Raw genomic sequence first — 27,192 nt, 5'->3', positions numbered from 1 at the left:
CTAAAAATAGAGAGAATTCGAAGATATGCAGAGCAGAGAGGGCGATTCGAGAATAAAACACAAGGGTTCTACACATTTAAGTTATACAGATGTAACAACCAGGTGGTCATTTCCGTCTTCCTTTGAGATCAAACTAGCCGACTGGAATATGCGTCTGGAATGTCACCTTGGCTGGTAAATACTGAACTAAGCAATAAATCTGTCCATTGGCATTATTTGTAACATGTGAATAATACGTCAATAGAACTTATATAATTGGAAACGAATACCTGCTACAATGGCTGTTGGTTACATATTTTGCGACTGACAAAATGATAATTTGTAACGATAGCAACGGCGTGAGTACAAATCATTTTTGAATGTATTAACATAATTAATTCTCCTCCCGTTTCGAAATTTCTTAAAATAAGCTCAAACGATTTTTTTTTGAAAGCAAATTATAATTGGTTACGTTTCACACACTTTGGAAACTGTTGTGTGAAGACAGCACGCATGGTTGGTTCAGAAGCAAAATACTGCAGATGCTGGAAGTGTGAAATAAAAACAGAAAGTGCCGGTGACACTGAGCAGATCTTGGCAGCATCTCTGGACAGAGAAGTTCGTCGTTGAACTGAAACTTCGCTCACCGCAGATGCTGCCAGATTTGGGTAGTATTTCAGCATTTTATTTAAGGGCGGCACGGTGGCTCAGTGGTCTGCCCTGCTGTCTCACCGCGCTAGGAATCTGAGTTCGATTCCCACCTCTGGTGACTGTCTTTGTGGAGCTGGCATACTCTCTCACAATCCAAAGATGTGTAGGTAGGAGGAATTAGCCACGCTAAATTTCCTATAGTGTTAGGTGCATTAGTTAGGGTTAAATATAAGGGAATGAGTCTGGGTGGGTTACTTTTTCGGAGGGTCGCTGCGGACTTGTTGGGCCAAATGGCCTGTTCCCATACTGGAGGGAATCTATAAGTTTACTTCTTTAAACTTTGTTACAAGAAAGTGGAAAGTTCTCAAATCTCAAGTGGGGACACATGCCTGATAAAACTTTGGAAATAGTTTGCGCACAAGTGAGAGTAATCAAATTGGACAAACGTGGCCCCCTTTTTTTACACCGTCTTTATCACCACTTGTCTTGAGGGTTAGTGGCTTGTCTGAAATTCTTAAGCATCATATGTCATATTTTAAAAATTTTGTTAAAAATCCACAGTGATGATAAAACTCTGAACTTAACTGTAAAGCAATGGGTAATAACAGTTCAATCATAATTATAACAGAGATATTTGAGAAGTTGTTAGTTTTATTAATGGTTTTGTTCATTTTATTTCAGAACTATGTATTGATGTAGCGCCTTTAATGATCTAAGAGTTTTCACAGCATTTACAATACGATCAAGTCTACAGCCACCTGATGAAGAAGCAGCGCTTCGAAAGCTAGTGATTCCAAATAAACCTGTTGGACTATAACCTGGTGTTGTGTGATTTTTAACTAGGCACATTGTTCGCGAATGCTGTACAACCAATAATGATTTGTCAATCTTGTGGACAATCTGGCGTGTTATAAAGATAACATGCGTATCAGGGTGATGGTCAGTTAACATATTCAAGCTAATGATTTTATTCTCCTTACTACATTTTGTTGAAGGGGCTGTTTTGTTTAGAAAATTTGCAAACTGATCGTGTTACCCAGTCGCTAATGTCAGCTTGAAAATTATATGCAGCTTTCCTTTCTATCTCGTGCGATAACACTCGCCGCTTTAATTTCTCAGTAAGGAGATTGTGTTTACAAGCGTGTTTGTGTGTACTTTGTTGCCCGAGTCCCAGGATGGGTGAGATCGGCTGTATAATAATACAAGTATTAAACATTGAGTATGAAAAATGAGGAGATGGGAGTGGGCAGATGTTTCAACGATAGCGACATCGCTAAAGTAAGCAAAAAAAGCAAACTAACTTTTCTCTTAGACACATTCTGCCAGATCGCTGCTATAACCCCATACCCTCAGTGATATTCCAGTGCATTGGAAACAGACGTCATATCATTTCATTCATAAAAGTATTACATTTATTCAATGAAATTGAGTTTACTAATCGCATGCTGAGTAATCACCCCTTACTGAAAACGACCCCTCGAAGAACCTGTCGAGTTTACCGAAGTCAAACTGTAATTGCGCAGTATTTTCATTTAATTCAAGGAGATAAGGGTGCGGTGGCGTCGTCTCGGTCGGTTTAGCTCAAAAAAACTAAGATTTACACACAAATGCTGGGTTACACTGCTCACAGAATTCAAGGTCGCATGATTACAATTGTTGGCAGCGAAATACTGCGTTGTTATACAACAAAAGAAACTTGTTATCTCCATTTACATACCTGTTACATTAACCTGATACATGCATGCTGCATGTCCATTTTATTTGGAAATATGGGGTAATTTTGCCACAAGCAGGCGAAACGCTTTTTCGGGTTGACAAGCTAGTATCCTACTTAATGGCAAGGCGATTCGATGATGTACTAAAGTGGAATACCATCTAATTCAGTTTTCCACCTGTCCAATTTGCACTTCGCTGCAGAAGTGTTTCAACATCGCCACAAAGATGTGCTATTTAATAAAATGAATGTGATTTTCCGAGTTGACATTTTGCATTTTAAACTTCACGAAGAATTGAATTAATTATTCTTTCGTCGGTTGCAAGGGGGAAATCCGAGTTATTTATTTTTCAATCAACTTTCCGGAAATTAGTCAAACTCAGTAAGGGGACAGAATTCCAAAATGATACATTTGCGACAAATGATTAACACTGTTGAATTCAGTTAATTTTGCTAAAAGAAAGATCACACCAAAAGATTTCTGGATTAATTGGATGGAAAATTGAGAACTTAGAATGATTTTAAATTGATTTAAGGAGCATTCTATCGAATTCTGATTAAATTAGAGAAGTATCGACGATAGTTCGCATTGTGGATATACTTATTAAGAACTAATCAATACAGCTACGTTCTTTTCAAACGACGAACTATCTGTTGTTTTACGATTCCAAGTTTGATATTGCTGCTGACATGTCATTTACTTGTTGGCAGAAGTTAGGAGCGGATAGAAAGTGGCTGCACCATTGCTTTGTGCCAGGATTTATAGCGTAATGTTTTGTTGTGAACGGTTGTCATTGACGAAGCTCCTGTCTGATTACGGGAACGCTGTAACAAGTCTGATGTTCGCGGGACGATTGGCAGAGCAGCGGGGCGGATACCACCTCGATGGACAACATTGCGGGGCAGAAGGGGCGTCGTCATTTCCGGGCTCGGCGTCACGTGTGCTCTGTGAAGATGGCGGACGCTCTCCCGGAGGAGCTGGACGTGGTCATCCTGGGTACAGGTAAGGAGCGGCTGTGTCCCATCCGGGCTGGTCCCTGCCGCAGGAGTGGTAAAGCTATAGGAGGGAGGAGGGGGGGGGAGGGTGTCTCCGATTGCCGGACATTTAAAAAGTGACAGGAAGCTGGGTGTAGGTCTAAGCCCGGGCCAGTCACACTTGCCCCCGCCCCGGAGCAGGCAAGAAACCCAACCCTTCCCTGTGTTAGCAAAGAGTGTCAAAGCAAAAGCATAACATTTACATGTCTTTACGAAACCAAGACGGGCCCAGTGCAGCCAACCGAGTACTTTTGAATTGCAGTCACTGTTGGTCTCTCACCCCCTTTAACAGTCCCTCGTGTTGAGGATGCTCCACCAAAGCAAAAACCCCAAAGAACTGCGGATGCTGGAATTCAGAAACGAAAACAGAATTTGCTGGGGGAAAAAAAAACTCAGCAGGTCTGGCGGCAGATCTGTTGAGTTTGCCCAGCAGTTTCTGCCCCTTGTTGTTGAAGATGCTCCAGTTTGATGGGTTTTGTGATGACTGACAAGTTCTGTGGAGGCTGCCACATTTGAGCAGATAAACTTGAAGGTTTCTGGATCAGTGGTGCTGGAAGAGCACAGCAGTTCAGGCAGCATCCGAGGAGCTTTGAAATCGACGTTTCGGGCAAAAGCCCTTCATCAGGAATAAAGGCAGAGAGCCGGAAGCGTGGAGAGATAAGCTAGAGGAGGGTGGGGTTGGGGAGAGAGTAGCATAGAGTACAATAGGTGAGTGGGGGAGGTGATGAAGGTGATAGGTCAGGGAGGAGAGGGTAGAGTGGTTAGGTGGAAAAGGAGCTAGGCAAGTCGGACAAGTCCGGACAAGTCAAGGGGACAGTGTGGAGCTGGAAGTTTGGAACTAGGATGAGATGGGGGAGGGGGAAATGCGGAAGCTGTTGAAGTCCACATTGATGCCCTGGGGTTGAAGTGTTCCGAGGCGGAAGATGAGGCGTTCTTCCTCCAGGCGTCTGGTGGTGAGGGAGCGGTGGTGAAGGAGGCCCAGGACCTCCATGTCCTCGGTAGAGTGGGAGGGGGAGTTGAAATGTTGGGCTACGGGGCGGTTTGGTTGATTGGTGCGGGTGTCTCGGAGATGTTCCTTAAAGCGCTCTGCTAGGAGGCGCCCAGTCTCCCCAATGTAGAGGAGACCGCATCGGGAGCAGCGGATACAATAAATATTAGTGGATGTGCAGGTAAAACTTTGGATGTGGAAAGCTCCTTTCGGGCCTTGGATAGAGGTGAGGGAGGAGGTGTGGGCACAGGTTTTACAATTCCTGCGGTGGCAGGGGAAAGTGCCAGGATGGGAGGGTGGGTCGTAGGGGGGGGCGTGGACCTGGTAGTCACGGAGGGAACGGTCTTTGCGGAAGGCAGAAAGGGGTGGGGAGGGAAATCTATCCCTGGTGGTGGGGTCTTTTTGGAGGTGGCGGAAATGTCGGCGGATGATTTATGCGAAGGTTTGTAGGGTGGAAGGTGAGCATCAGGGGCGTTCTGTCCTTGTTACGGTTGGAGGGGTGGGGTCTGAGGGCGGAGGTGCGCGATGTGGACGAGATGCGTTGGAGGGTATCTTTAACCACGTGGGAAGGGAAATTGCGGTCTCTAAAGAAGGAGGCCATCTGGTGTGTTCTATGGTGGAACTGGTCCTCCTGGGAGCAGATACGGCGGAGGTGGAGGAATTGGGAATACGGGATGGCATTTTTGCAAGAGATAGAGTGGGAAGAGATGTAATCCAGGTCGCTGTGGGAGTCGGTGGGTTTGCAAAAAATGTCAGTGTCAAGTCGCTCTTTACTAATGGAGATGGAGAGGTCCAGGAAGGGGAGGGAGGTGTCAGAGATGGTCCAGGTAAATTTAAGGTCAGGTTGGAATGTGTTGGTGAAGTTGATGAATTGCTCAACCTCCTCGCGGGAGCACGAGGTGGCGCCAATGCAGTCATCAATGTAGCGAAGGAAGAAGTGGGGTGTGGTGCCGGTGTAATTAACTGTTCTACGTAGCCAACAAAGAGATAGGCATAGCTGGGGCCCATACGTGTGCCCATGGCTACCCCTTTGGTTTGGAAGAAGTGGGAGGATTGAAAGGAGAAATTGTTAAGGGTGAGGACCAGTTTGGCAAAACGAATGAGTGTGTCGGTGGACGGGTACTGTTGGGGACGCCTGGAGAGGAAAAAATGGAGGGCTTAGAGGCCCTGGTCATGGTGGATGGAGGTGTAGAGGGATTAGATATCCATGGTAAAGATGAGGCGTTGGGGGCCGGGGAAACGGAAGTCTTGGAGAAGGTGGAGGGCGTGGGTGGTGTCTTGAACGTATGTGGGAGTTCCTGGACTAAGGGGGATAGGACAGTGTCGAGGTAGGTAGAGATGAGTTTAGTGGGGCAGGAGCATGCTGAGACAATGGGTCGGCCAGGGTGGTCAGGCTTGTGGATCTTGGGAAGGAGGTAGAACCGGGCAGTGCGGGGTTCCCGGACTATGAGGTTGGAAGCTGTGGGTGGGAGATCTCCTAAGGTGATGAGGTTCTGTATGGTCTGGGAGATGATGGTTTGGTGATGGGGGGTGGGGTCATGGTCGAGGGGGCAGTAGGAAGAGGTGTCCTCGAGTTGGCGTTGGGTTGTTTGGATGGGTATTCTGGAGGTTTATGCATTCCTTGCAAATGCTCGACTTTACTCTGCGCACTCCAAAATCTTTCAATGTGTCTGTTGCTTCCCTGGATAACTGTTTTGATTGGTCACCAGTCAGTTGTACAAGTTAACATATTTGTTTGACATCTTTAGGGATGCTTTTGAGGGTATCTCTTAAGCATTTCCATTGTTTCTTGGGAGTCTTTTGCTGCAACTAATCTGAGTAGAACAATTTATTTGGGAGATTGGCAACAAGCATACTGCTCAACACAGCTGGTTTTGAGTGATCAGTTCTTTGCTTCTGGGCAGGTTCACCTGGAAGAGGTTCCTGATCTTGCACTGCCTTTTTTTGCCAACTGGTTTGGATGATCTTAAGAATCAGTTGCTGGTATAAGTTCACCAGTGCTTTGACATGCCTGCTAAAAGTCTCCAAGGCATTTAGGAACACTGAGATTACTGCTACTTGGAAACCGTTATGGTAGTTTCAAAGTTGAGCTCTTGGTCCTCAGTCTCTCTCTCTACCACTTGGCCAAATGCTGTGCTAGTAGATTGGAGGTGATAAATTTTTCTTTTTGTTTAATGAAGTTGCCCATATGTCTGCCTACATCAAGATAAGGCTCTCAAGATACAGAAAATCCAGAATTTTGCTTTTGATCTTAATTCAAGGGGCAGGTTTTGGCTTGTGGGAGGTGAAGAGGACCTCAATCATTGCACCCTGTATCGATGATTTGGTCGTAATATATGATAGCTTTTTTTCTTCTTGTGAAAACTGAGGTCAACCTTTGTACTGCTCTCTTCAATTTTCCTCACGCCAGTACTGGGTATTACCTCAAACAAATGATCCACATGTGGAGGTAATTTACAGAACAGATGAAAATCTGCTTGATCTACACTGGTCCCAATCCAAAACAAAATCACTGTCAGTCTTAAATGTTCCGTATACCAGTGACTCTTGTGTTGTTTCACTTAGAGCTCAAGTTCATTGTTGACGACTCCTCCAAAGCATGTGAGGAAATGGACTATTTTGGTTCCCACATTGAAAATATACAAACAACTTATTGTTGCTAACCATCAGTCTACTCCAATTTATGCTATGCTGCATCTGTGCCTGCTCTGAGGCTGTGTGCATGGAGATCATTGTGGATAGCAGCAATGACTTCTGGTTCCCAAAGTCGTTGTCCTGCAAAGACCTTGAGTGATCCACACAGAAAAATGAAATTAGAGGGAACACTGATATTTTCCAGCTTGCTCTGTCACTTAATACGATGAAAGTAAACTTTGCATGCTACTCTAAATGTGGTCTCACCAATATCCTGTTCTGTTGCAGCAAAACAATGCCTACTTTTATGTTCTGTTTTCCTTGCAGTATTACCATGCTGCCTGCTGTTCCATGCATTATAGCAGTGACTAACTGGGAGTTTGTACTGGTTCTCTTTGTGACAACCATGATTTACACATGGTGATCATTACGTGATATATTTCTGAGGGCAGCCAAATTTGAGGAGGATATTCCATGAACCTTCTGTTTGTTTTTCAAACTGTCTCTTTCCTGTCATTGATCCCTTTGTTAGTCATGAAGATAATGTGCAAGACTGATCTAATTTAACTTTTACTTCAAACTTCTCCTGCCTTAAAAATTTCTACTTCCCTACTTCCAATTTAAATGCTTTGTTTTTGAAACCTAGCTAGTCATTATACTGAAAGCCAGGCTTCAAAAATTTGAAATTAGTTTAGTTGCAGACAGGTATTTAGACAATATTAATAGAAGACATATTTGTCAACATTTTAAATTTTGCACCACAGACCCAAACATAGTTTATTAACTGGTCAATTGAAAACAAGAGCATTTGGTTGTAATGTTTTTTGTGGGCGGCACTGCTGTTTCACAGCGCCAGAGACCCGGGTTCCCTTCCCGCCTCAGGCGACTCTCCCTGTGTGGAGTTTGCACATTCTCCCAGTGTCTGTGTGGGTTTCCTCCGGGTGCTCCGGTTTCCTCCCACAATCCAAAAATATGCAGGCTAGGTGAATTGGCCATGCTAAATTGCCCATAGTGTTAGGTGAAGGGGTAAATGTAGGGGAATGGGTCTGGGTGGGTTACGCTTTGGCAGGTCGGTGTGGACTTGTTGGGCCGAAGGGCCTGTTTCCACAATGTAAGTAATCTAGTTACTCCATAGCAGTTTCTCCTCTCTGTTAACTCAACATTGCATCTCTGAGTAACAAGAGGATCAGCAACATCAAAATACTGGCAGCTGCCTTCTCAAGCATACATTCCTTTTTTGAGTAGATAGACAGACCATAGTTCTGGTAACCACAACACAGTCTACAGACAGAATATCAACACTTGAGTCACATGAGCATCAATATCCAGGATTCTCGAGTTTTTAAGGCAAGTCATCACCGATATCTACAGCTTTCTGGAATGAGGTCACTTTCCCAGTGGGACAGATTGATATATATTGTCAGTGGTCATTGTTATGGACCAGCCCAGATCCCCTCCAAACATTTCAAGAAGGTAGCCCAGACCCTGAATTTTCATAGTGTTTTAAGCAAGTGTAAGATGGATATTCTAGGAGTGGTCAGACCACTCAGTTTTAAACAAAACAATTTATTTACAGATTACCGAATGAAACATGTACAAAAGAGAACAGAGTATAGAATAATTTACCTTGTCTGAAAACCCAAGTGACTCTGTTGCGACTTAACAATGCTGTTCCAATTTCCTGCAACATCCCCAGAAACAATCCCTTGCCAAAAAACGTAAAATCAAGCACAGGTTCTTACAGAAGAGATGTCAGATAGAGAGTCAGCTAGAAAACCTCTGTTGAATCAGGGAACCTTTTCCCCCACCAGCTGCCTTTGACTAGCAGCTTCAAACTAAACCAAACTAGAAAGAAAATCTGAACTGAGAGAACTGACCACTCCCCTTTCATTTTACAACTAATTTTAAAAAGAACAATCTGAAAGCTATTTCTGATTGTTGACTTCGGCAGTAACTGTTATCATTATTGAAGTAGCCAGTTCAGACTTATTGGCATCTCTGCCTTTCTGACCCTTCTCAAAAGAAGAAATAAAGGTAAAATAACCTTGTTAAAGGGGCTGCATCATCACATTGTCAAGTCAGTGGAAGGCATTCCCTTGTCGCCTTCTCTATGGTCTCTGCTCACTCTGTGTTGTTTGCTTTAGTTTTCCTTGTTTGCTTTGCAGCATTTGAGAATGTTAGAAACAACTTGTGTGGAGAAGAAGGAAGGTCTGCACTTGCGGAGCATGCATGTGAGAAGACTGTATGGTGACAAAAGATAGTGGAGGGTGTATAGGCTAGAATAAGAATGTAAAGAAATACCTGAAATAGAGGAACGTATGAAGTTTGTGTTGCCCTGAGGAGTATTAAGCAGAAGAATGCTGGGAAGTCGGAGTGTGGCACCCAGCACCTGAATAAGTTATGTCGCTCGCCTTTCCCACCCTCCTGAAATCCTAAAATCTCTTGAACAGCAGTAGAAGATATTACATCAGAATTCATTTGGTATTAAGGTTTTAGGAGAATTGATTTGAGAAATCCTAATGCAGTCCTTCCAAACCTTCTCCCACTCTGACCCCATTTTTAATGTGTGAAACTGGAGCAATTTCAATCTGAGGAGTTGGGTAGACTTACTGACTGGGCAAAATGATTTTGTACTCAATAGTTAGAAAATGATGGGGTCTTGGAGTTAAGAATTGTGCATGCACAGGTTTTGGAGCCCCATGCCACTGTCAGGGATGCACCATTGACCACAGTGCAGTTTGAGTATGACTTTGTTCATGGGCATGTCCAAAGAAGTCACCAATCAGCCAGTCAGAGTACTGACTTGAGTGGCCAATTGAGTTAGTGTAAAATTTCTCATTGAATAACAATTTAAGGTAGTAAGAAAGGAAATATCCTGCCCAGACTGTTTGTTTAGTACTTGCCATTGCAGCTTTTGAGATCACAATCTCAAGTGATTGGTTCACGATATGTGTTTAGGAATTGGAGGAAGTTAAACTGTCCAAATCTACATCAGAGACTGTGTGCATGAGTTAAAACTCCATGCTGTGGTACATGTTTGAAGCAATTTTATGCATGAACATACTTTTGGTTACTCATTGACAGTTACAGTCACATAGAAATTATTCTATGCATCACCTGTACCTTTTTGGGATAGATTTAAGTTGCCACCTCAAAGATTTGTAAGTGGCATCTTCTTCCTTATTCAAGAATGTGAATTTGGCATGGCTTGAAAATATAGACAACAGAGCAGTCACTATAGCCAGACAAAGTTGATTGCAGAGTGTCATATTTCTTCCTTGCATTTCTCACCTCAGGCAAAGCAGGTCTTGCCTACAAGATCTGTCTGAAGGTGGGATGGAGGGGATAGACCGATGAGTACCAATTTTGTGCATGGTGATTTTGTCTCGTTACAGTAATGTCTTGAGGATTAACAGGTTTAGGTACAAAATCTTGCAGTCTGATTGAAACTCCACTGTTCACTAAAACAAGTTGAATACAGTCTGGGAAAATGAGAGGTTATGCACTATGATCAGAAGAGTAGAGGTATAGACTATTTTCTAAATGTGGAAAGGCTTTGGAAATCTGAAATGCAGACTTAGAAAATCCTGAGCTCGGATGCCTAAGATTAACATGCAGGTTCATGTGTCATATAGCGAAGGCAAATGCATTGTTAGAATTCGATCTGAAAGGGCAGAGATGTACTACAGAGGTGGTATCAGACTCTAGTCATGCATTGGGAATATTGAGAGCAGTTTTGGACCCATATCTAAGGAAGGATATGCTGGCGTTGGAAGGGATCCAGAGGAAATTTATAAGAATTATCCTGGCGATGAAGGGCTTGCGTGACGAACAGTTGAAGGAGGGTTTGGGGTCTGTATTCGAAGGAGTTTAGAAGACTGGGAGTGTGGGGGATCTCTTTGAAACTTAAAGAATGTTGAGAGGCCTGGATAGAATGGTTGTAGAGAACATGTTTCCACAAGTAAGAAAGGGCAGAGCTTCAGCATGAAGAGATGACCCTTTGGAACTGAGATGAGGAATTTCAGCTTAGAGGGTAGTCATTCTATGGAACTCATTGCCACAAAAGGCTGTGGAGGCCAAGTCATTGAGTCTATTTAAGATAGAGGTTCTTGATTGGTAAGGTGATCAAAGGTGACAGAAGGTAGGTGAATGGGGTTGAGAAACATAACAGTCATGATTGATTGAATGACAGAGCAGGCCAGATGGGTCGAATGGCCAAATTCTGTTTCTCTATCTTATGGCCTATTGGGCTATATGCATTAGGCAGCTGTAAAAAAAAATGTCTTGATTGTAATCTTTATTACCTATAGTTTTATTGGAAAAGTAGCTTGGTGAAACAATTGTTAGGTAGAAGTTTTTGTCCTTTTCACAATGCTCAAAACTGGTTAATTACAATCGCTAGAAGGAGCCTGATAAACGTGAGATAGAAATGTAATTGTTTGTATTCTGAAAGAACATCAAAAATATAATTTCTCTGGTTCTGGTAGCATGTTCTCCTAATATAAATTTTCTAAAGTAGAGAAGTAGAATGTTTGGTGGAAAGGTGTATTAAATACAAGGAAAATTGTTTTTCTTATCTCCAATCCAGGTTAGAAAACAGATTTTTGATAGTCATACAAATACGACTAGTTGTCCCAATATAACATCCATGAGACATAAAATTGCTACAACTTCAAACTTGATAGTAATTCCTGTTTTTCTTATGCACGCTGATTTCTGATCCGTATTGATGTTAGTCATGTATCAGACTTTGGAATTTTACCAAGCCTCAGATGATTTTTAGTTTTTGTCTACATTATGCAATGCGAAAATCGAATTAGTTCAAGATTTTCCACTATACTGAAGGGAGTGGTGCTTACAAACTGCAAGTGGTTGCCTAAGAATTGTCTGACCAAAGTTTAAATAACATTAAAGACTTCACAATAGTTTGAATATAAAGTTTGAATTGAAAAAGCTTTTAAAATTCACTTTTATGATTTTTGTTTTCAATTTCTTTACTTATAAAAGGTAAACCAAAAGGAAGTCGTGTTGCATGAGGATGGAGTCTTCAACTGAAGCTTGTCAGTTAACTTGGCTCAAATACTCAAAATATGCTTTCTGCCCATGCTCACTATCCAGGGAATAAACATAGTACGTGGCTGCCATATGCTTTATGTCTTGGTGCACCATTTTTTAATTTGTTGATAGTGAATATCAGAATGATCCCTGAGCATTCATGCTTATGAGGAGAAATTGCATTAGCCTAATTGTAGATATGTTTGATCAATCTATTCAGATATGTTTGATCAATCTATTCAGACATGTTAGAAGCTCCTCTAGAGCAAGTGGAATTTGACCTTGGGCTGTCTGGTCCAGAGGTAGGGCACTACCATTGTGCCACATGAGTCATTAAATCTAGGTTGTATTCTAAGTTTAGATGGTTGAACAAATGAGTTTAAAATGAAGAAATTTGGTGACCTATGTACAGGAGAAAGTGAGGACTGCAGATGCTGGAGATCAGAGCTGAAAATGTGTTGCTGGAAAAGCGCAGCAGGTCAGGCAGCATTCAGGGAACAGGAGAATCGACGTTTCGGGCATGAGCCCTTCTTCAGGAATGCCCTTCCTGAAAAAGGGCTTATGCCCGAAACGTCAATTCTCCTGTTTCCTGGATGCTGCCTGACCTGCTGCGCTTTTCCAGCAACACATTTTCAGCTCTGACCTATGTACAGGTAAAGTATTTCCTTCAATTTGGTTGTTTGAATTGAACAAAGACTGATGGAAATCTTAAGTCTTCTCACCACATGTAAGCACACATGCATGTACGAACAAAAAAGGCTGCTATTGCTGAATCTATTGAACAAACAGGTTGTAAGGTAAGAGTACTGAAAACTAGGAAGCAAAGGTAGCTAAATTGAGGTACCTATCAATCATTCTTGACTGGAATGGTGGAACAAGATCAAGGAACTGAAAGGTCTGCTACTCTTAGTACATTTCTGAACATTTTTCAATTTAAAACAAAAAAAATTTGATTAACCATGCTTTACTTGCAGATTTAGGAGTTTTCTTTATATAACTAATCTCAAATTAGGCAATTTTTATGCACTTTGTGTTCTAATTTTATCTCATTCTGAAATGAGGTGTATTGTAACTACGCAATGTATAAAAAGCTGCAGGAAAATGTGGAGTAATGCTTTTACTTTGATCAAGGTATTTGATTAGAATTGAGAATGTAAGCAAAGCTTTTCAAACTATTGTATACTATTTCTGAAACTTCCTTTTTGTACTAATGGCCTTATTGGTGGAGTTTTGGCTCTTCTCTGGCTTCTAAAGTAACCTTATTTTTCCAAGATCTCTTCTGGTATAATTTTCTCTTCTGAATGGTTTCAACTTTAAGTTGCAATTCATTCGTGTGTGCATATATTTTAGATTGGCTTTTATTTGTAAATAATATTTCTATGGATTAAAGCCAGAATGAGTTTCAAAATCATAATTGAAGAAAGTGGCGAGTAGAAGCAATACTTGACCCCTCTTTGCATATGTTATAGTCATAGAGATGTACAGCATGGAAACAGACCCTTTAGTCCAACCCGTCCATGCTGACCAGATATCCCAACCCAATCTAGTCCCACCTGCCAGCGCCCGACCCATATTCCTCCAAACCCTTCCTATTCATATACCCATCCAAATGCCTCTTAAATGTTGCAATTGTACCAGCCTCCACCACTTCCTCTGGCAGCTCATTCCATACATGTACCACCCTGTGTGTGAAAAAATTGCCCCTTAGGTCTCTTTTATATCTTTCCCCTCTCACCCTAAACCTATGCCCTCTAGTTCTGGACTCCCCAACCCCAGGGAAAAGACTTTGCCTATTTACCCTATCCCTGCCCCTCATAATTTTGTAAACCTCTATAAGGTCACCCCTCAGCCTCCGAGGCTCCAGGCAAAACAGCCCCAGCCTGTTCAGCCCCTCCCTGTAGCTCAAATCCTCCAACGCTGGCAACGTCCTTGTAAATATTTTCTGAACCCTTTCAAGTTTCGCAACATCTTTCCGATAAAGCGATTGTATTTTGGGGATCTTGGGTTATTTAATTTTCTTTCATGTTCTTTTGTAAGATTTCTAGTAAAGGCACCAGGTTTTTAATGTAAATGTTTACTGAAGAGGTGGCAAATAAGACAAGACTTAAAGGAATCACGGGAAGTAGCGAAGTGCATTGGCTTAAGGGAGGGCATTGCAGAGTTCAGTGCCCAGAAGCTGAAAGACAGTTCGCAATAATGAGGTGTTGGGGTAAAAAAAAATATTTTAAGGGTAAAAGATTTATGGGAAATTATGTATAGCTTGAGGAAGCCATGATAAAGATGAGACATTTTCAATCCAGGAAGAGATTGAAACACAACAAGTGAGCGGATTGCAAGTGGAAGCAATAGGTTACTGACAGCTAATGTTGGACAGAAGGTACAGAACATAATTAGGAGCACTGGTAGGCCATTCACTCCCTCGAGCCTGCTTTGCTCATCAATAATATCATGACTGATCAGGTTGTGCCCTCTGGTTTCTTTCTCCCTGTACCCTGTACCCCTTGATTCCTTTGCAAATAAAAAATGTGTTTAACTCTGTTTAGAATATATTCAGTTGCCCAATGATTCACTGTTATCGGTGAAAGAGAATTGCAAAGATTAATAATGTTCAGAGAGAAGAAATTTCCTGAGGGAAATAGCCTCTTAGCATCTACTATTATCAACCTTCCTCTGAATTCTACAATAAAATCAACTCTCATTCTTCTAAACTTTGAGTATAGACCTAACCTGTTCAAGCTTTCCACATAAGGCAATCTCTTCTGTGAACTTTTATGATGCTGCCTCCAATGCAAGCAGTATTCCTCCTTTGATTGAGACTGCAATTACCCCATACAGTTTATGCAAAAATTCCCTACTTGTCTGCAACTCTCTCACCCACCCAATATTCGCTTTGCCTTCTACTGTATCTGCAAGTTAACCCTTTTTGATCCTTGTACAAGGACATCCAAATCCATCTGAATTGCAGCATACTCTACTCAAATCTACTCATTCATTCTTTCCACTATAGTGGTCAACTTCATATTTTCCCATATTTAACGCCATCTGTCATATGTTTGCTCACTTGCTTTATCTTGTATCCCATTGCAGGCTTTGAGTATTTAAGCTGGTTTTCTAGGATTGTAAGAATTTTGGGGTGCGCTTAACTGTAATTGTAAGATCTAAATCAATGACAATTATAGATTATTTGTTTGAAAGAGTCACTAAGTTTGTTCGTCCCAATAATTACAAAATCCATACATAAAACAAATGTGTTTTCACAAATATTCAAAGTTTTTAAGTTTATCATAACTAGTATAAAAGAAATAAAAAGTGACTTTTCAGCTCATTCTCTTTGGGATGCCAATTTGTAACTCTAGTTGTCTGGACACATGTCTCCTGTCCTGAAGCTTCTGTTGGCTGAAGTGTTCCTTGTGCTTTGAGTCTTCCTCCTTGTACCCTAATCCTAAGAATCACTACTTATTAATAACCTTAATAACCAACAAAAGTTTGACTGATAAGAGACATCCTAGACTGTAATTGAATTAGCTTTATTGTCACGTACTCAAATGAGTACAGTGAAAAGTTTATAAGTTGTCATTTACAGTACCAACTTAGGGACAAAGGTACCTAGGTGTTGGCTTCTTATGTGCATGAACAGTTCATAATTAATCTTGAATTGGCTTGGTAGTTTATGCTCATTTGTGTGGTTTCTTTACAATAATGGTCATCTTACTGATATTGTTTCCTATTGCTCATTCTTTGATATGTCAGTCACTTTGTAAGATCATCCCTTTTGTAATAGCTTGTCTTTAAGTTACCAACTCCATCATTCTTACTGAGAGCAGACGGCAGCAATGGCACTTTTTGTGTACGTTCAGAGTATATAGTGTTACCTTCTCGTGATTCATTATCATCCAAAATGTCCCAATTTATCAGAAAGATACTGTCTTAGGTTATAAGGCTACTGTCACATTAGAGGGAGAAAGACAACTGATGGTGGTTTTACCTGAGAGTCACCACATGTCAAACGAGGTGAAGAGAATCTTTCATGGCAACCTCAGCTGGTGCAGTTGGTGTCACTCTGCATAGCAAACCAGTCATTCAGTCAATGGAGCTAAACTAATCTCCTGTAATAAGCACTGTAGAACCTGATTCCAAAGTGGTAAATAAATGTATGTGGCCCATGCCTATTCAAATAACTTGAGTAGGAAAGAACTGGCCCTGAAGCCAGATTTCTTTTAAGCATGCAAGGAGATTGAAAAGCAGGACTTTCAAAGCAGACATCTCAGGGTTACTCCAACTTCTGTGTACTCGTAAACATAGAAACTGGAGAACGGAACAATTGAATGCATGGCTAGAAAATTGGTGTATGAGGGGCGCGTCAGCATTGAGGCTGTTTCTGGGGCAAGTAGGATCAGTATGAGCTTGGCAGGACCAGGGTTGACATCTTGGCAGGAAGATTACCTGTGCTGTGAGAGGGAGCACAGATTTGAGCAAACAACTAATGGCTATGGTGGATTGGACAAATACATTAAAAGATATGACAATAGATACGCAATGGCTAGTATTTAAAGAAATATCACAATGTCTACAAAATACAAGCATTCCTTCAAGGCACAGATGCTCAAAGAGATGGATGAATCAACCATTGTTAACAAAATCTAGTTAAAGATTGCGGTTGATCAAAGCAAGTGGTTTATAAGAATACAAGAAACAGTAGTAAGATTCAGGATTGGGAGAAATTTATAACCCAGCAAAGGATCTGATGAAACAAAGAAATGAATGCACATTAACAGAGAACATAAAGGCAGACTGTAATAGCTTCATTATGTGTATGCAGAGGTTAAAATTGGATCAGTTTTGTTTGGGGACAAGAGAATTTGTGGAAAATCGAGAAATGGTGGAGAAAGTAAATTTTGTACATGTATTGATGGACGAAGATACAGAAAATCAGTCACAAATACTAGGTAATCAAGGGACTTGTGTAACTGAAGAGCAAAAAGAAATTGGGATGAATAAAAGGATGTACATGAAGAATGTGTTGGATTGAGAGATGTAAAATCTCCTGGATTAGATGATTGGTTCAATCTATCTTGATTCAATAGATTCTGAAAAAGTTTCTGCAGACTGGAAGTGGCAAGTGTAATCCTGTTATTTTAAGAATGGAGGGAATGTGGAGAAATTCAGACCTTGTTAACTTGACGTCTGTAGTACGGAAAATATTAGAATCTCAAAAGGATGTGATAACTGAACACTTAGAAAATAACAGTAAAACAGGGCAGAATTAGGATGGATTTATGGAAGGAAAATGATATTTGAGAAACCTATCGGATGTTTTGGAAGATGTTCATTGTGACATTTGTAAAGGAGATCCAGTGGATACAGTGTATTTGAATTTTTCTTTTGATAAGGTAACCTCAAAGGAGGTTATTAAATTTCAAGTACATGACATCGGGTGTGAATTAGTAGGGATAGAGTAAGTTAATAAAAAGCAGAGAGTTGGCATAAGCGGATCATTCTCAGAATTGCAGGCTGTTACTAATGGGTACTGCAAGATCAGTAATAGGTCCACAGCTGTTCATAATCTATGTAAATTAAGTATATAATTTGGATGTGCGAATCATCTATAATATTTCCTAATTTGTTGATGGCAGCAAACTAGCTGGAAATGTGAGGTTTTTTTGAGAAGGATGCAAGGAGTCATCAAGAAGACTTGGACAGGTAAGTGAATGGGCTAGTATCTGGCAGATGAACCGTAATGTAAATTAGTGTAATATTATTCACTTAGGTAGTTAAATAACAGGCAGAATATTTCTTAAGTATTGAGAAGTGCAGGTATCTGGGTTTATGCTTAATATTTTGGTCTTGACTTAGAATCCAGCATGCATGTAGGTTACAAATATTGCTCTGGAATTATAGATAAAAATACCACTGGATTGTCAATATCAGATTACACACAGGTTTTCTTCTCGAACAAACTTAAGATGGGCACTGAACTAAACATATTCTCGCATTATCACGGATTTTCTTCTGCTTTCATGTTTGTTCCTCCATCAGTTGTTTTGTATTTTGTGTTTAATCGCAGCAGTGCGCAGCAACATTCACTCAAATCTTGCTTTTCCTTTCTGTAACCCAGGTGACCTTTGAGCTGTATAAACCTAAATGTAAATTCAAACATTTCTTGTGAGACGCATTTCTGTTTCAATCTAGCATACTTCTAACTTTTGACAATGCATGTTGATGCACATACTCAATGTAATACTACAGAATCACTTGTAGACATGCAATTTCAGAAAGATCATTGAGTTTTTATTAATAATTGATCAAAACATCCAGTAAATTGTACACTAGGTTTCTCCAATGACTGTTAAACCATTAAGGTAAAACTATATTTGTATTTCATGTGATTATGAAACTTTTTTCCTGTGCAATGCCTGTTAATTTTTGAATAATGCCTATCTGTGTCAGCAAATATGAGGCTGGATTGAGAATATGCTCTCTTTGAACTGTCAAATGGAATGCAAATTTAATAGTGTGATCGTCTGTATCAGCAAATTAACGCAGTATGAGTAACAAATACATATTACCCTTGATCATAGTTATGGCAATGGTTCTCTCGTTGCATAATTTCATTTTCATCTCATATTAGTTATCCTTGGATTGCAGTACAATCACAACACTAGTGTATTTTGAATTGGCATTTTTTTTGCTGCAGTAGGACAAAACTGATTGTAATTTAGCAACATTAATTTTAAGAGAATTGAATTGAACTGTGAACACTTGAGATCAGCACTAACCTTCCAAGTATTTTGTCAGAGAATTTGCTTTCCAACCTATTTCATTGCTACTCTGATTATTTCTAAGAATACCTATCAGCAAATATGTACTAAATCATGCATGCAACTTCTGTCTTTTAGAAAAGAGACATGCTAAGTCAAATATGTTTCTTGACGAGATATGTAAAATTATAGAATATAGTGGATCAAGCAGACAGGGTGAGAGAGAGGCATTAAACCACAAAGGTCATTATCCAAAAACATTTGATCTGTTTTCACAATGCTGATCCCATTTCCATTGCTGAACAATCAGGAGTAGCTGAAGGTGGATGTCTTACAATGTGTCAATAGGTCAGACCTGGACAGTAGCAAATGCTGACAGCCAAGAGTCATTTTGAATCCTATCAGCAGCAGCACAGACTTAGACTGCCCCAGTATTAACAAGCATAGTAGCTCTCAAAGCACTTACTTTATGTTGCATAAAATTGAGTCTTTCATTTGTTTGATGTTGTCTACAGAGAATTGAAAGGACCTCCTGTTGAACTCTTTAACTAATGTCCTAGCTCACTTGAAGTAAACACAGTAAAGGAAGTGAACTACAATAAACAAAAAGTTCTGTAACTCCAGCTGTTATTGTCATACCCTTGGATTTTGATTGTAATAAGAGTAAAAAAGAATTTTGAGCAAGATAAGTTAAATTTTCAACATACAGCATGCAATATTTGACATTTTCTTGACCTCTGAATGTGATTTGTCTCGTATTCCTTCATTATATTTGTATTTATTTCACACATTTTATTACAAACAATTTTATTCAGTCTTCCATTTTAACTATTTAGATTGAAAAAGTTGGATGATTAATTCAAATAAGCTTGATGCGATGCAGGATAGTGAAGACATCTGTATTAAAAAGGATGTTTAAGTGTCCTTTTGCTTTCAGTGAAAAGAAATGTCATCAATCTATGCTTATGAATACAGAATGACCCAGTGTGTTCAATGCTGTGTGATGGAAATGTTAAAAGGCCAAACCTTCCTACATTGTATCTTCCTTTTCCAAAGGAAGATACTAGGTCCAGTTGTCAAAGAGGGAAGCTTTAAATGCTGAAAATATAAGTCGACTGTAGCTAATCATCATATGGTTTTCCAAATGCTATGTTGCCACTTCCTTAATATATTTCAGCATTTCCTCTAATTGTAAGGCAAAGGAGGATTTTGTTTTTCATCACTTTCCTCCTTTTGAAAAGGGGTTTTATAAATCTGCTGTATTGTGGGACTCTTCAAAAATCAATGAGTAGTGCTGTGCTGCTGTGCCATCTTGTGCTTTGCAGTTTGAATGATCATCAAATGAAATAAGTTCCAAAAGCTTGCTTCCAAAGCTTGCAGAAACAAATTAGGTCGCAAGTTGAATATAATTTAAATTTGACATTACTTTAAGGCTAGAGTATTCACAGGAATATATCTAGTTTCTGTATTCTATATTTGAGCAATGGAATGCCTTTTAAATTTACTTCTATTGCAGGTCTGCAAGAGTCCATTATTGCAGCTGCTTGTTCTCGAATTGGCCAGAGAGTTCTTCATGTTGACAGGTAAGCTACAGTATTTTGCAGTTTGGAAGGAAACCAATCACTGTGTTCCTGCTGTCAGTCTGTGATCAATTATCAAAGCTGTGTCCTTGTCTGTAGAAATACTACTACCTCGACTTGAAACATTTTATGTTCTCAACCTTTTATTGAACATTGTGTAAAATGGATTTATTCTACTGTTCCAGTACTTATGTTGGTAAAGCAAAATGAGATGCTATAATCAAAGTTGCATATTTTGTTTTACTTCATTTCCAAATTTGGGCTGCTTTTTTACTTTTAACGTAAGTTAATTTTTTTATTACCGTTTTGTTTTGCAAACAATGTGTTTCGAGTCTTTTATTCCATGAAATGCAATTCATTCTCATTAATTCTAAATCTGGAAATTTGCATTAAAGGGAGTTGAAAGAAAGTACAAGTTTGACTACTAAATCAGTGATTGATTGTTTTGGTTTCTCAACTGAACCTTCTGAACTAAGAAATGGTGATTAAAAGTGACTGAGCCATTTGTATGTTGATTGGTTGCTATTTTGTTATAGTCAGATGTGAAAGGCATTTTTGACTGTCTCCATCCTTTTGTTCCAATCCATATTTTCATAAGCAGATGCATGATGGAGGCAAGACTAACAAGAAATAGTAAATTTATTCTATTTTGTTTCCAAATTACTTGTGAAGAAATGAGAAATAGTCACATGGGAGATGAGATTGAACAGTCAATGTACCCTTTATACGTCACGAGTAATTTTAAATATGGGCTGAATTTTTCTCTTCGTGGCAACCAAGTCGTATTTTGTCGTATTTGTAATTTCACAGCTTCTTGGGATCTTGCAGTGACAGTGGCTCAGTGGTTGGTATTGCTACCTCACAGTGCCAGGGACCCGGGTTCGATTCCCACCTCTGGCGACTTTGCACATTCACCCTGTCTGTGGGTTTCCTCCGGGTGCTCTGGTTTCCTCTCACAGTCCAAAGATGTGCAGGTCAGGTGAATCGTCAATACTAAATTTCCCATAGTGTTAAGTCCATTACTCAGGGATAAATATAGGGTAGGGGAATGGGTCTGGATGGGTTACTCTTTGGAGGGTTGGTGTGGACTTGTTGGGTTGAAGGGCCTGATTCCATACCGTAGGGATTCTAATCTTATTGTCATTTTGAGAGCAGTTTTGGTATGGCGCTCTCTACAGGGGAATTTACCACCTGTGCGGGCTACTTAAGCAACTGTGTTCGTTAGTCAGATTAAAAATTTGGTTTAAAATCATCACAGACTCATCATTAGGAAATGTGTGACCGTTTAATTCAATGTCAAATCAGGTACAGAATGTACATTATAGAAGGAAAGATTGGATTTAAAAAAAAAGAGGCGAGATAAAGCAAAATGTATTTCTTTATTAAAAGTGAATAAAAAATTGTGCATCTCAAAGTTTTTATTACAAATGGTGATTTTGGCAGTAATTTAAGACTCGCTGTTTAAAAAAAATTACTTAAACTGAAAATGTTATCTTAACGTCTTTTCCACGTACATGTAGTGGGTATGTAGTAGTATCACGTGAGCCAACCCATATCAGTGTAAACCGCAGCTTCTAAAAGATCAAGGCAACTCTGACAACAACTTCCTGAATTACACATCTTCGATTAGAGGAAGTTGAAGTCTGACCTACACTTCAACAATAATAGTGAGCACATTGCCATCAATTCGCAGTGGAATCTGGCCCACAGTAACTATTTGTATATAAATTTTATATTTTAAAGTCTGAATATATTCTGAATTTTAGTTCATTAAAGTGAATGACTAAAATAAATCTGGAACAAAAAGCCTTGGAATATTGAAACTATTTATTTGATTTGTATTCAATAGGTAAAAATTAGGTTAAAAGTTTACTTAGTCAAGATGCCACCTTGGAAATGCATCTCAAGGTGCTTGGATGGTGCTTGCAATTTAAGATTAGTAGGAAAAATTTCAATCTCAGTGGTTCTGGAAACTGACTGACAGATATCTGTTTGGAGCATAAGACGATTCAGCTGTGGAAGTGCATTGTTTCACTTGAAGGACAAATCAAAAATGATAGGAAGTTTCTGAAAAACATGTCTTTTCCTGCTTTTTGAAGCTTTTTATAGTAATGTATTTGAAGAACACCTAACCTGTATTTTTAAAATCAACCATTCCAATCTCTTGATTTTAACAATTGTAGTACCCTCATTGAAGGAACTGAAGGTACTTATTATCCAGTTTGCAGGTATTGAGGAAAGCTAGGGAGCAAAGAAAAAAAAAGGATGAAGGTGTTAGGGGTTGCAACTTTGCTCAGGAAGTTGATATTGCACTGGTGATGGATGATGTAGTGGAGAAACCAACACCTTTGTAAAAACTTGGATAGAATAAAAAGTATAAAATAGTGGCTAGTGTGTTAGTTGGGTAAAAACATCATAAAGATTTGTCAAAAGAAAACCAGGCTTTAATGGACTTTGTGGAGGCATGGTTGTGGTAATAAACCTCTTCACTAGAAAAATATGTAATGTAGTAAAAGGGTGCACAAGTGATTTTTCAAAAGGAACATGAATTAGAGGATAAGCAAATAAAGTTTATGGTAAAAGAAGTAGGTACATCACTCAAAGCAAATAAGGTGAATTCGAGGCTACGAGTGAAAATTTCAGAAGTTCTGGCCACAACTTTCCAATCCGCTTCGAATATGTGGATAGTGTCAAAACCCGAAGCATTGAAAAGTTATAAATCTCTACTTTGAAAAAGGTTTGAAGAGGGATGAAGCCAGAAACTGCAGACTGGTCAACTTAACGTTTTGTGGTGGGGAAACTTGGAGATAGTGGCAGAAGGATCGGTGAACATATGTCATAAACAGAAGGTGACAGGGAAAAGAAACCACGCTAAAGTGGGGAAACATTATGTCTATACAATAAGTCGTTATAAAATAGGCTGCTTGAAAAGATCGTGAAAAGAAATCCAGTAGTGATGTTCAAAATAATTGTTGAAATAACAAGTTGTTTGTGTATTCCTTCTGCATTCATTGTGTGTATGTTTTTAGTTCTGATGTATGAAGATTCTCAAGATGGTGCAAATCACATAGGATTGGAAATCTTTTTCATCCCTCTTGGGAAACTGGTTTTGTTGCCTTGGGAATAATATTAAATTGGGAATAATATTAATTTCAGCTGTGGTTGTCTCGTGTGTGTTGGTTTCATGAAGCTTGGTCAACCTGAATTGGTCAACTTATGCCTATGCCAATTTAGAATTTGTTTTTGCTCCTTTTTAAAACTATTTCGATCCATTAACTCAGATGACAAAATTTGAGGTCAGTACTCCATATTTTCTTATTTTAAAGCTACAGAATCTTAAAAGTGACTTAATTCACAACCTAATAATTGTGTGTTTGTGCAGGTGCTTTCAAATTTTGTGCAAACAAAAGATGATTTAACTTTAGAATTTACTATTCATCATGTGAAGCAGGTGGAGCTGTAGAATCAAGGTGTACTTTGGGGAGATGGTGAGGATCCTGAGGTGGTTGATTTTTTGTGTAGGCACAAAATTAAGAATGCCAATCATTGAGAAGCTCAGGAAAACCGCAACAACTGAAAGAGTGGAAGACACAGTTTCAACCATTTAAAATGGACTCAATATGGTGCCATTATTTCAGAGCAGAATGGCCAGCAGAGGGAGCTAAATATTGCGGCAAGATACCATTTTCAGCAATTCTGCAAACTCAAACATACATTAAAAGAAGACAGCCAGAACAAGTTTGCAGCAATTGCAGAGGACAGAAAATCAAAAATAGAGATTGAAGCTGAAGGTTTCCTAAACAAAATAAAAGATCTCAATAATTGTACTCTGCAGAACTGGAAGACAGATTTTGTGCAGGAGGTGAAACTTGAGACATGGGCTGGTTTCACTTTCTTAGAGGATCATTGGACTGACTTAAAGAAATCTAAATACAACTATCCAGGTTAAAATTGCAGCGACCAGGAGGTGCAAACTTCAAAGTCAAGGACCAGATCACCAGAACTCTTGGACACAGGCAAAAAAAAAGTAATGCAACTTTGTACACCTTGAGAACCAGCAAATATCCCTGAGCATGCATTTGTATAGAAAATTGGTAGTAACACAAAGTGACAGTGGAACAATGTTTTATTAATGAATTTACAAAACTGGTTTGGGGTTTGAGAAAGCTGAAGTGAGATTATATTGCTCTGCTTCCCATATTTTTAAATGCATCTACTTGTTTACATCTTTTGACATAATTTGATATGCTGCATCAAAGTGTAATCTCACCCATTATCAAGCTGACAAAATAGTATTCAGGACTAGTGATTGGTTTGGGGACTATCAACAGGTTTTGTGCTAACCTGACACAGCTAAACATAGTGATTCAAAGGAAATGCATCCAATGTCTTCTGGATGACAGTCTTGTGCCAATCCCATTATTTGATAAATACACTTTTACCAAGAATCCAAGTTGCTCACAACATACATTCATGCCTTTCAATTGGTATTGTTCTAACCAACGTCCGTTAGACATATCCTCTCCGCTAGAAATCTTTCAACATGTAGTGTCCAATATCTATGAAGGCAAAGGGGTATTCATTTTTTACATGGACAACATGCTCATCCACCGTGTTATCAGAGACGTGCAAGACCACTGAATTCACAATGTTTTAAGAATATGTGTATAGGTAAGCCTCTCTTTGAATAAGAAGTGAAGAGGAATCACTACAAGAATCTTAAGTTATATTTATGTAGCAAAAATTATGAAGGTTGACTCCAGAATACCAAGATAGTTCCAAGAATATCCAGAGTCCAAGTGTGTGGAGACTTGGTATAGTCAAGCAGGTCGTCCCAAATATATCTGCAATTAGCAAGCCTTTTATGAGACCTAGTGATAGGGGGTCAGCAATAATATTGGAGTGTTAAGCAGTCCTTACTTTCTTAGCTCTTGCTAAGAGACAGCATTGACCCAGTTGGCTGAATTGCAAATACTCTGTTGCGTGTTCGTGCAATTCTGTGAATTTGATTGCTATAGCAGAAGTTAAATAGTGCTTAAATGAAACTGATTTGTGAATTCTTATCTGTATTCGTTATTTGCTAAAGCTAAATTGTCACTTGGTACTGATCTTGTCGAAAAATGCAATTAGCCTGTGAAATGTTGAGAAATACAAAGCTTTTATCTTGGTGCAGCTGATGTGAATTTCCATTTTCTTGACTTATTTCTTGTTGAAGCTATATATATTAATTTTGAATTATTCTTCCACTGTTATATCAAGCTTCTCTTTTTCTTTCTTGTTCCTGCTTTTGGGGAAGTGTGTTCTGAAATAATCCCATTTCTCCCCCTTGAAGTTGTAATAGTCTACTTTCATGAATATAGCTGGAGATGCACTGATCTTGTATGAGCATTTAGTATATTTCTATCAAATTCATCTGTCTGCTTTATGGAGTTAATTGTTTAAAATAAAGAGCTCTTGTTAAACTAGTGAGAAATACAGAGTTACTGTCTGACTTCATAACACATTTTGCAGCTTATTTCCAGCAGAAACAGATCATACAATCTGAAAAAGTAAATCTTCTAAGCACTGGGGCTAAAATAATTAAGAGTTAATGAAGTGCTTAATTTGATTTATACAATATCTCATTATGTAATTGGGTTTCTAAGGATTTTACTCAGTGGATGGAATTAAAGTAGAGTTTGCAGCTGGAATAATTCCCTCTAAATAGAAAATCAATTGGGGCTTTTGTCTTTCAGTGGTGCTGTCCCTACTTCTGAGTCAGGAGTGCTGCTGAGATATCAACATCTTTGAATAGATTGATTTGAAAAATAACTAATAAAACTTGTCCTCCTGCTGTGCTTATGCCTTGCTTGGTTGAGATGGATTACTGATTTAATCTTGATTTATTGTTTTAACTCCCAAAAGTGAGCGTGTTTAGATGGCAGAAAGTTGGGAGCAATCCAAATCTCAAAACACATACAAATAGTTTTAGGACGCGAGCCGGTTCAAGATAGTACCAGAGTAGGACTTCTGTGCTGAGCTTGTCCACTTCAACTGCTCTTTTTTTTCTTTCTTTTTTCTCCCCTCTTTCCTTTTGTTAACTTACTTAGCTTGTCCTGAGCTTGCAATGCATCAGCAAGTTGAGTGGTCTTCAGCCGGGCCAGGGTGCAGAGGAGAGTGAGAGTGAGTCCTTACTTTTCCAGAGTAAGCAGCGGACCTGGAGTCAGTGGTTGCTGCATCTGCTGAAGTAGCGTCGACAAGTTTAAGCCCAGTGGTGAAAGCTGGCACCTGAGGATCAGTGACCTTGGTTGGGTCCAGTACTTGCAGCGGTGAAGCGGAGGCAGAGGGCATCATAGTAACATTGAGGTTGGCGCAGCGCAGCGAGATGCAACCCTGATGTTGGTGGGTCCAGCACAGGAGGCAGCATAGTGGTGGCAAAGCTGCATTGGACCAGCGGTAAAGATGGCGCCTGAGGATTGGCGACTTTGGTTGAGCCTGGTGTAGATGGTGACAAATGGTTGATGCAGACGTCATTGATGGTGATGAGCTGGCTCAGGACTGATGGAACCTCTTCAAGCCATATCTATCTTTTTTTTTAAATGATTCAAATTGGCGCTATTTGAATTGAATTGAATTTATTGTCCTATGTACTGAGTGAAAAGCTTTGTCTTGCAAGCAATACAGGCAGATCAGAGTTAAGTAGCATAGATAAGTAAATAATGGCAAAAACAAAAACACAGGTACGGGCGAATGTGAAGACTTTGTGAGTCCATTCAGTATTCTAGCACCAATAGGGTCGAAAGTGTTTCAAAACCGGCT

General features: G+C 39.6%; 1 protein-coding gene across 4 annotated transcripts in view; it reads left to right on the top strand.

Annotated features, from left to right (window-relative positions):
* The first annotated feature begins 3,276 nt into the window (after positions 1-3,276).
* chm (CHM Rab escort protein) overlaps positions 3,277-27,192 on the top strand; it is a 101,345-nt gene continuing 77,429 nt past the window's right edge. Inside the window, exons 1-2 of one of the 4 annotated variants that reach the window (XM_043704523.2) lie at positions 3,277-3,347; positions 20,331-20,397. In XM_043704523.2, the coding sequence (XP_043560458.2) occupies positions 20,388-20,397 (10 nt within the window). In that variant the 5' untranslated portion in view covers positions 3,277-3,347; positions 20,331-20,387. Of the gene's footprint in view, positions 3,348-12,076; positions 12,132-20,330; positions 20,398-27,192 lie in introns of those variants that run through there. The other 3 variants (XM_043704522.2, XM_087992130.1, XM_087992128.1) reach the window with 3 other exon arrangements.

This window comes from Chiloscyllium plagiosum, unplaced genomic scaffold, assembly GCF_037043375.1.
Source record: "Chiloscyllium plagiosum isolate Xiang-an unplaced genomic scaffold, Cpla_swu_hap1 HiC_scaffold_11, whole genome shotgun sequence".
In the NCBI taxonomy this organism is placed as follows: Eukaryota; Metazoa; Chordata; class Chondrichthyes; order Orectolobiformes; family Hemiscylliidae; genus Chiloscyllium; species Chiloscyllium plagiosum.
Note: the sequence above shows the minus strand (reverse complement) of the source record. Positions and strands in the feature narration are given on the sequence as shown.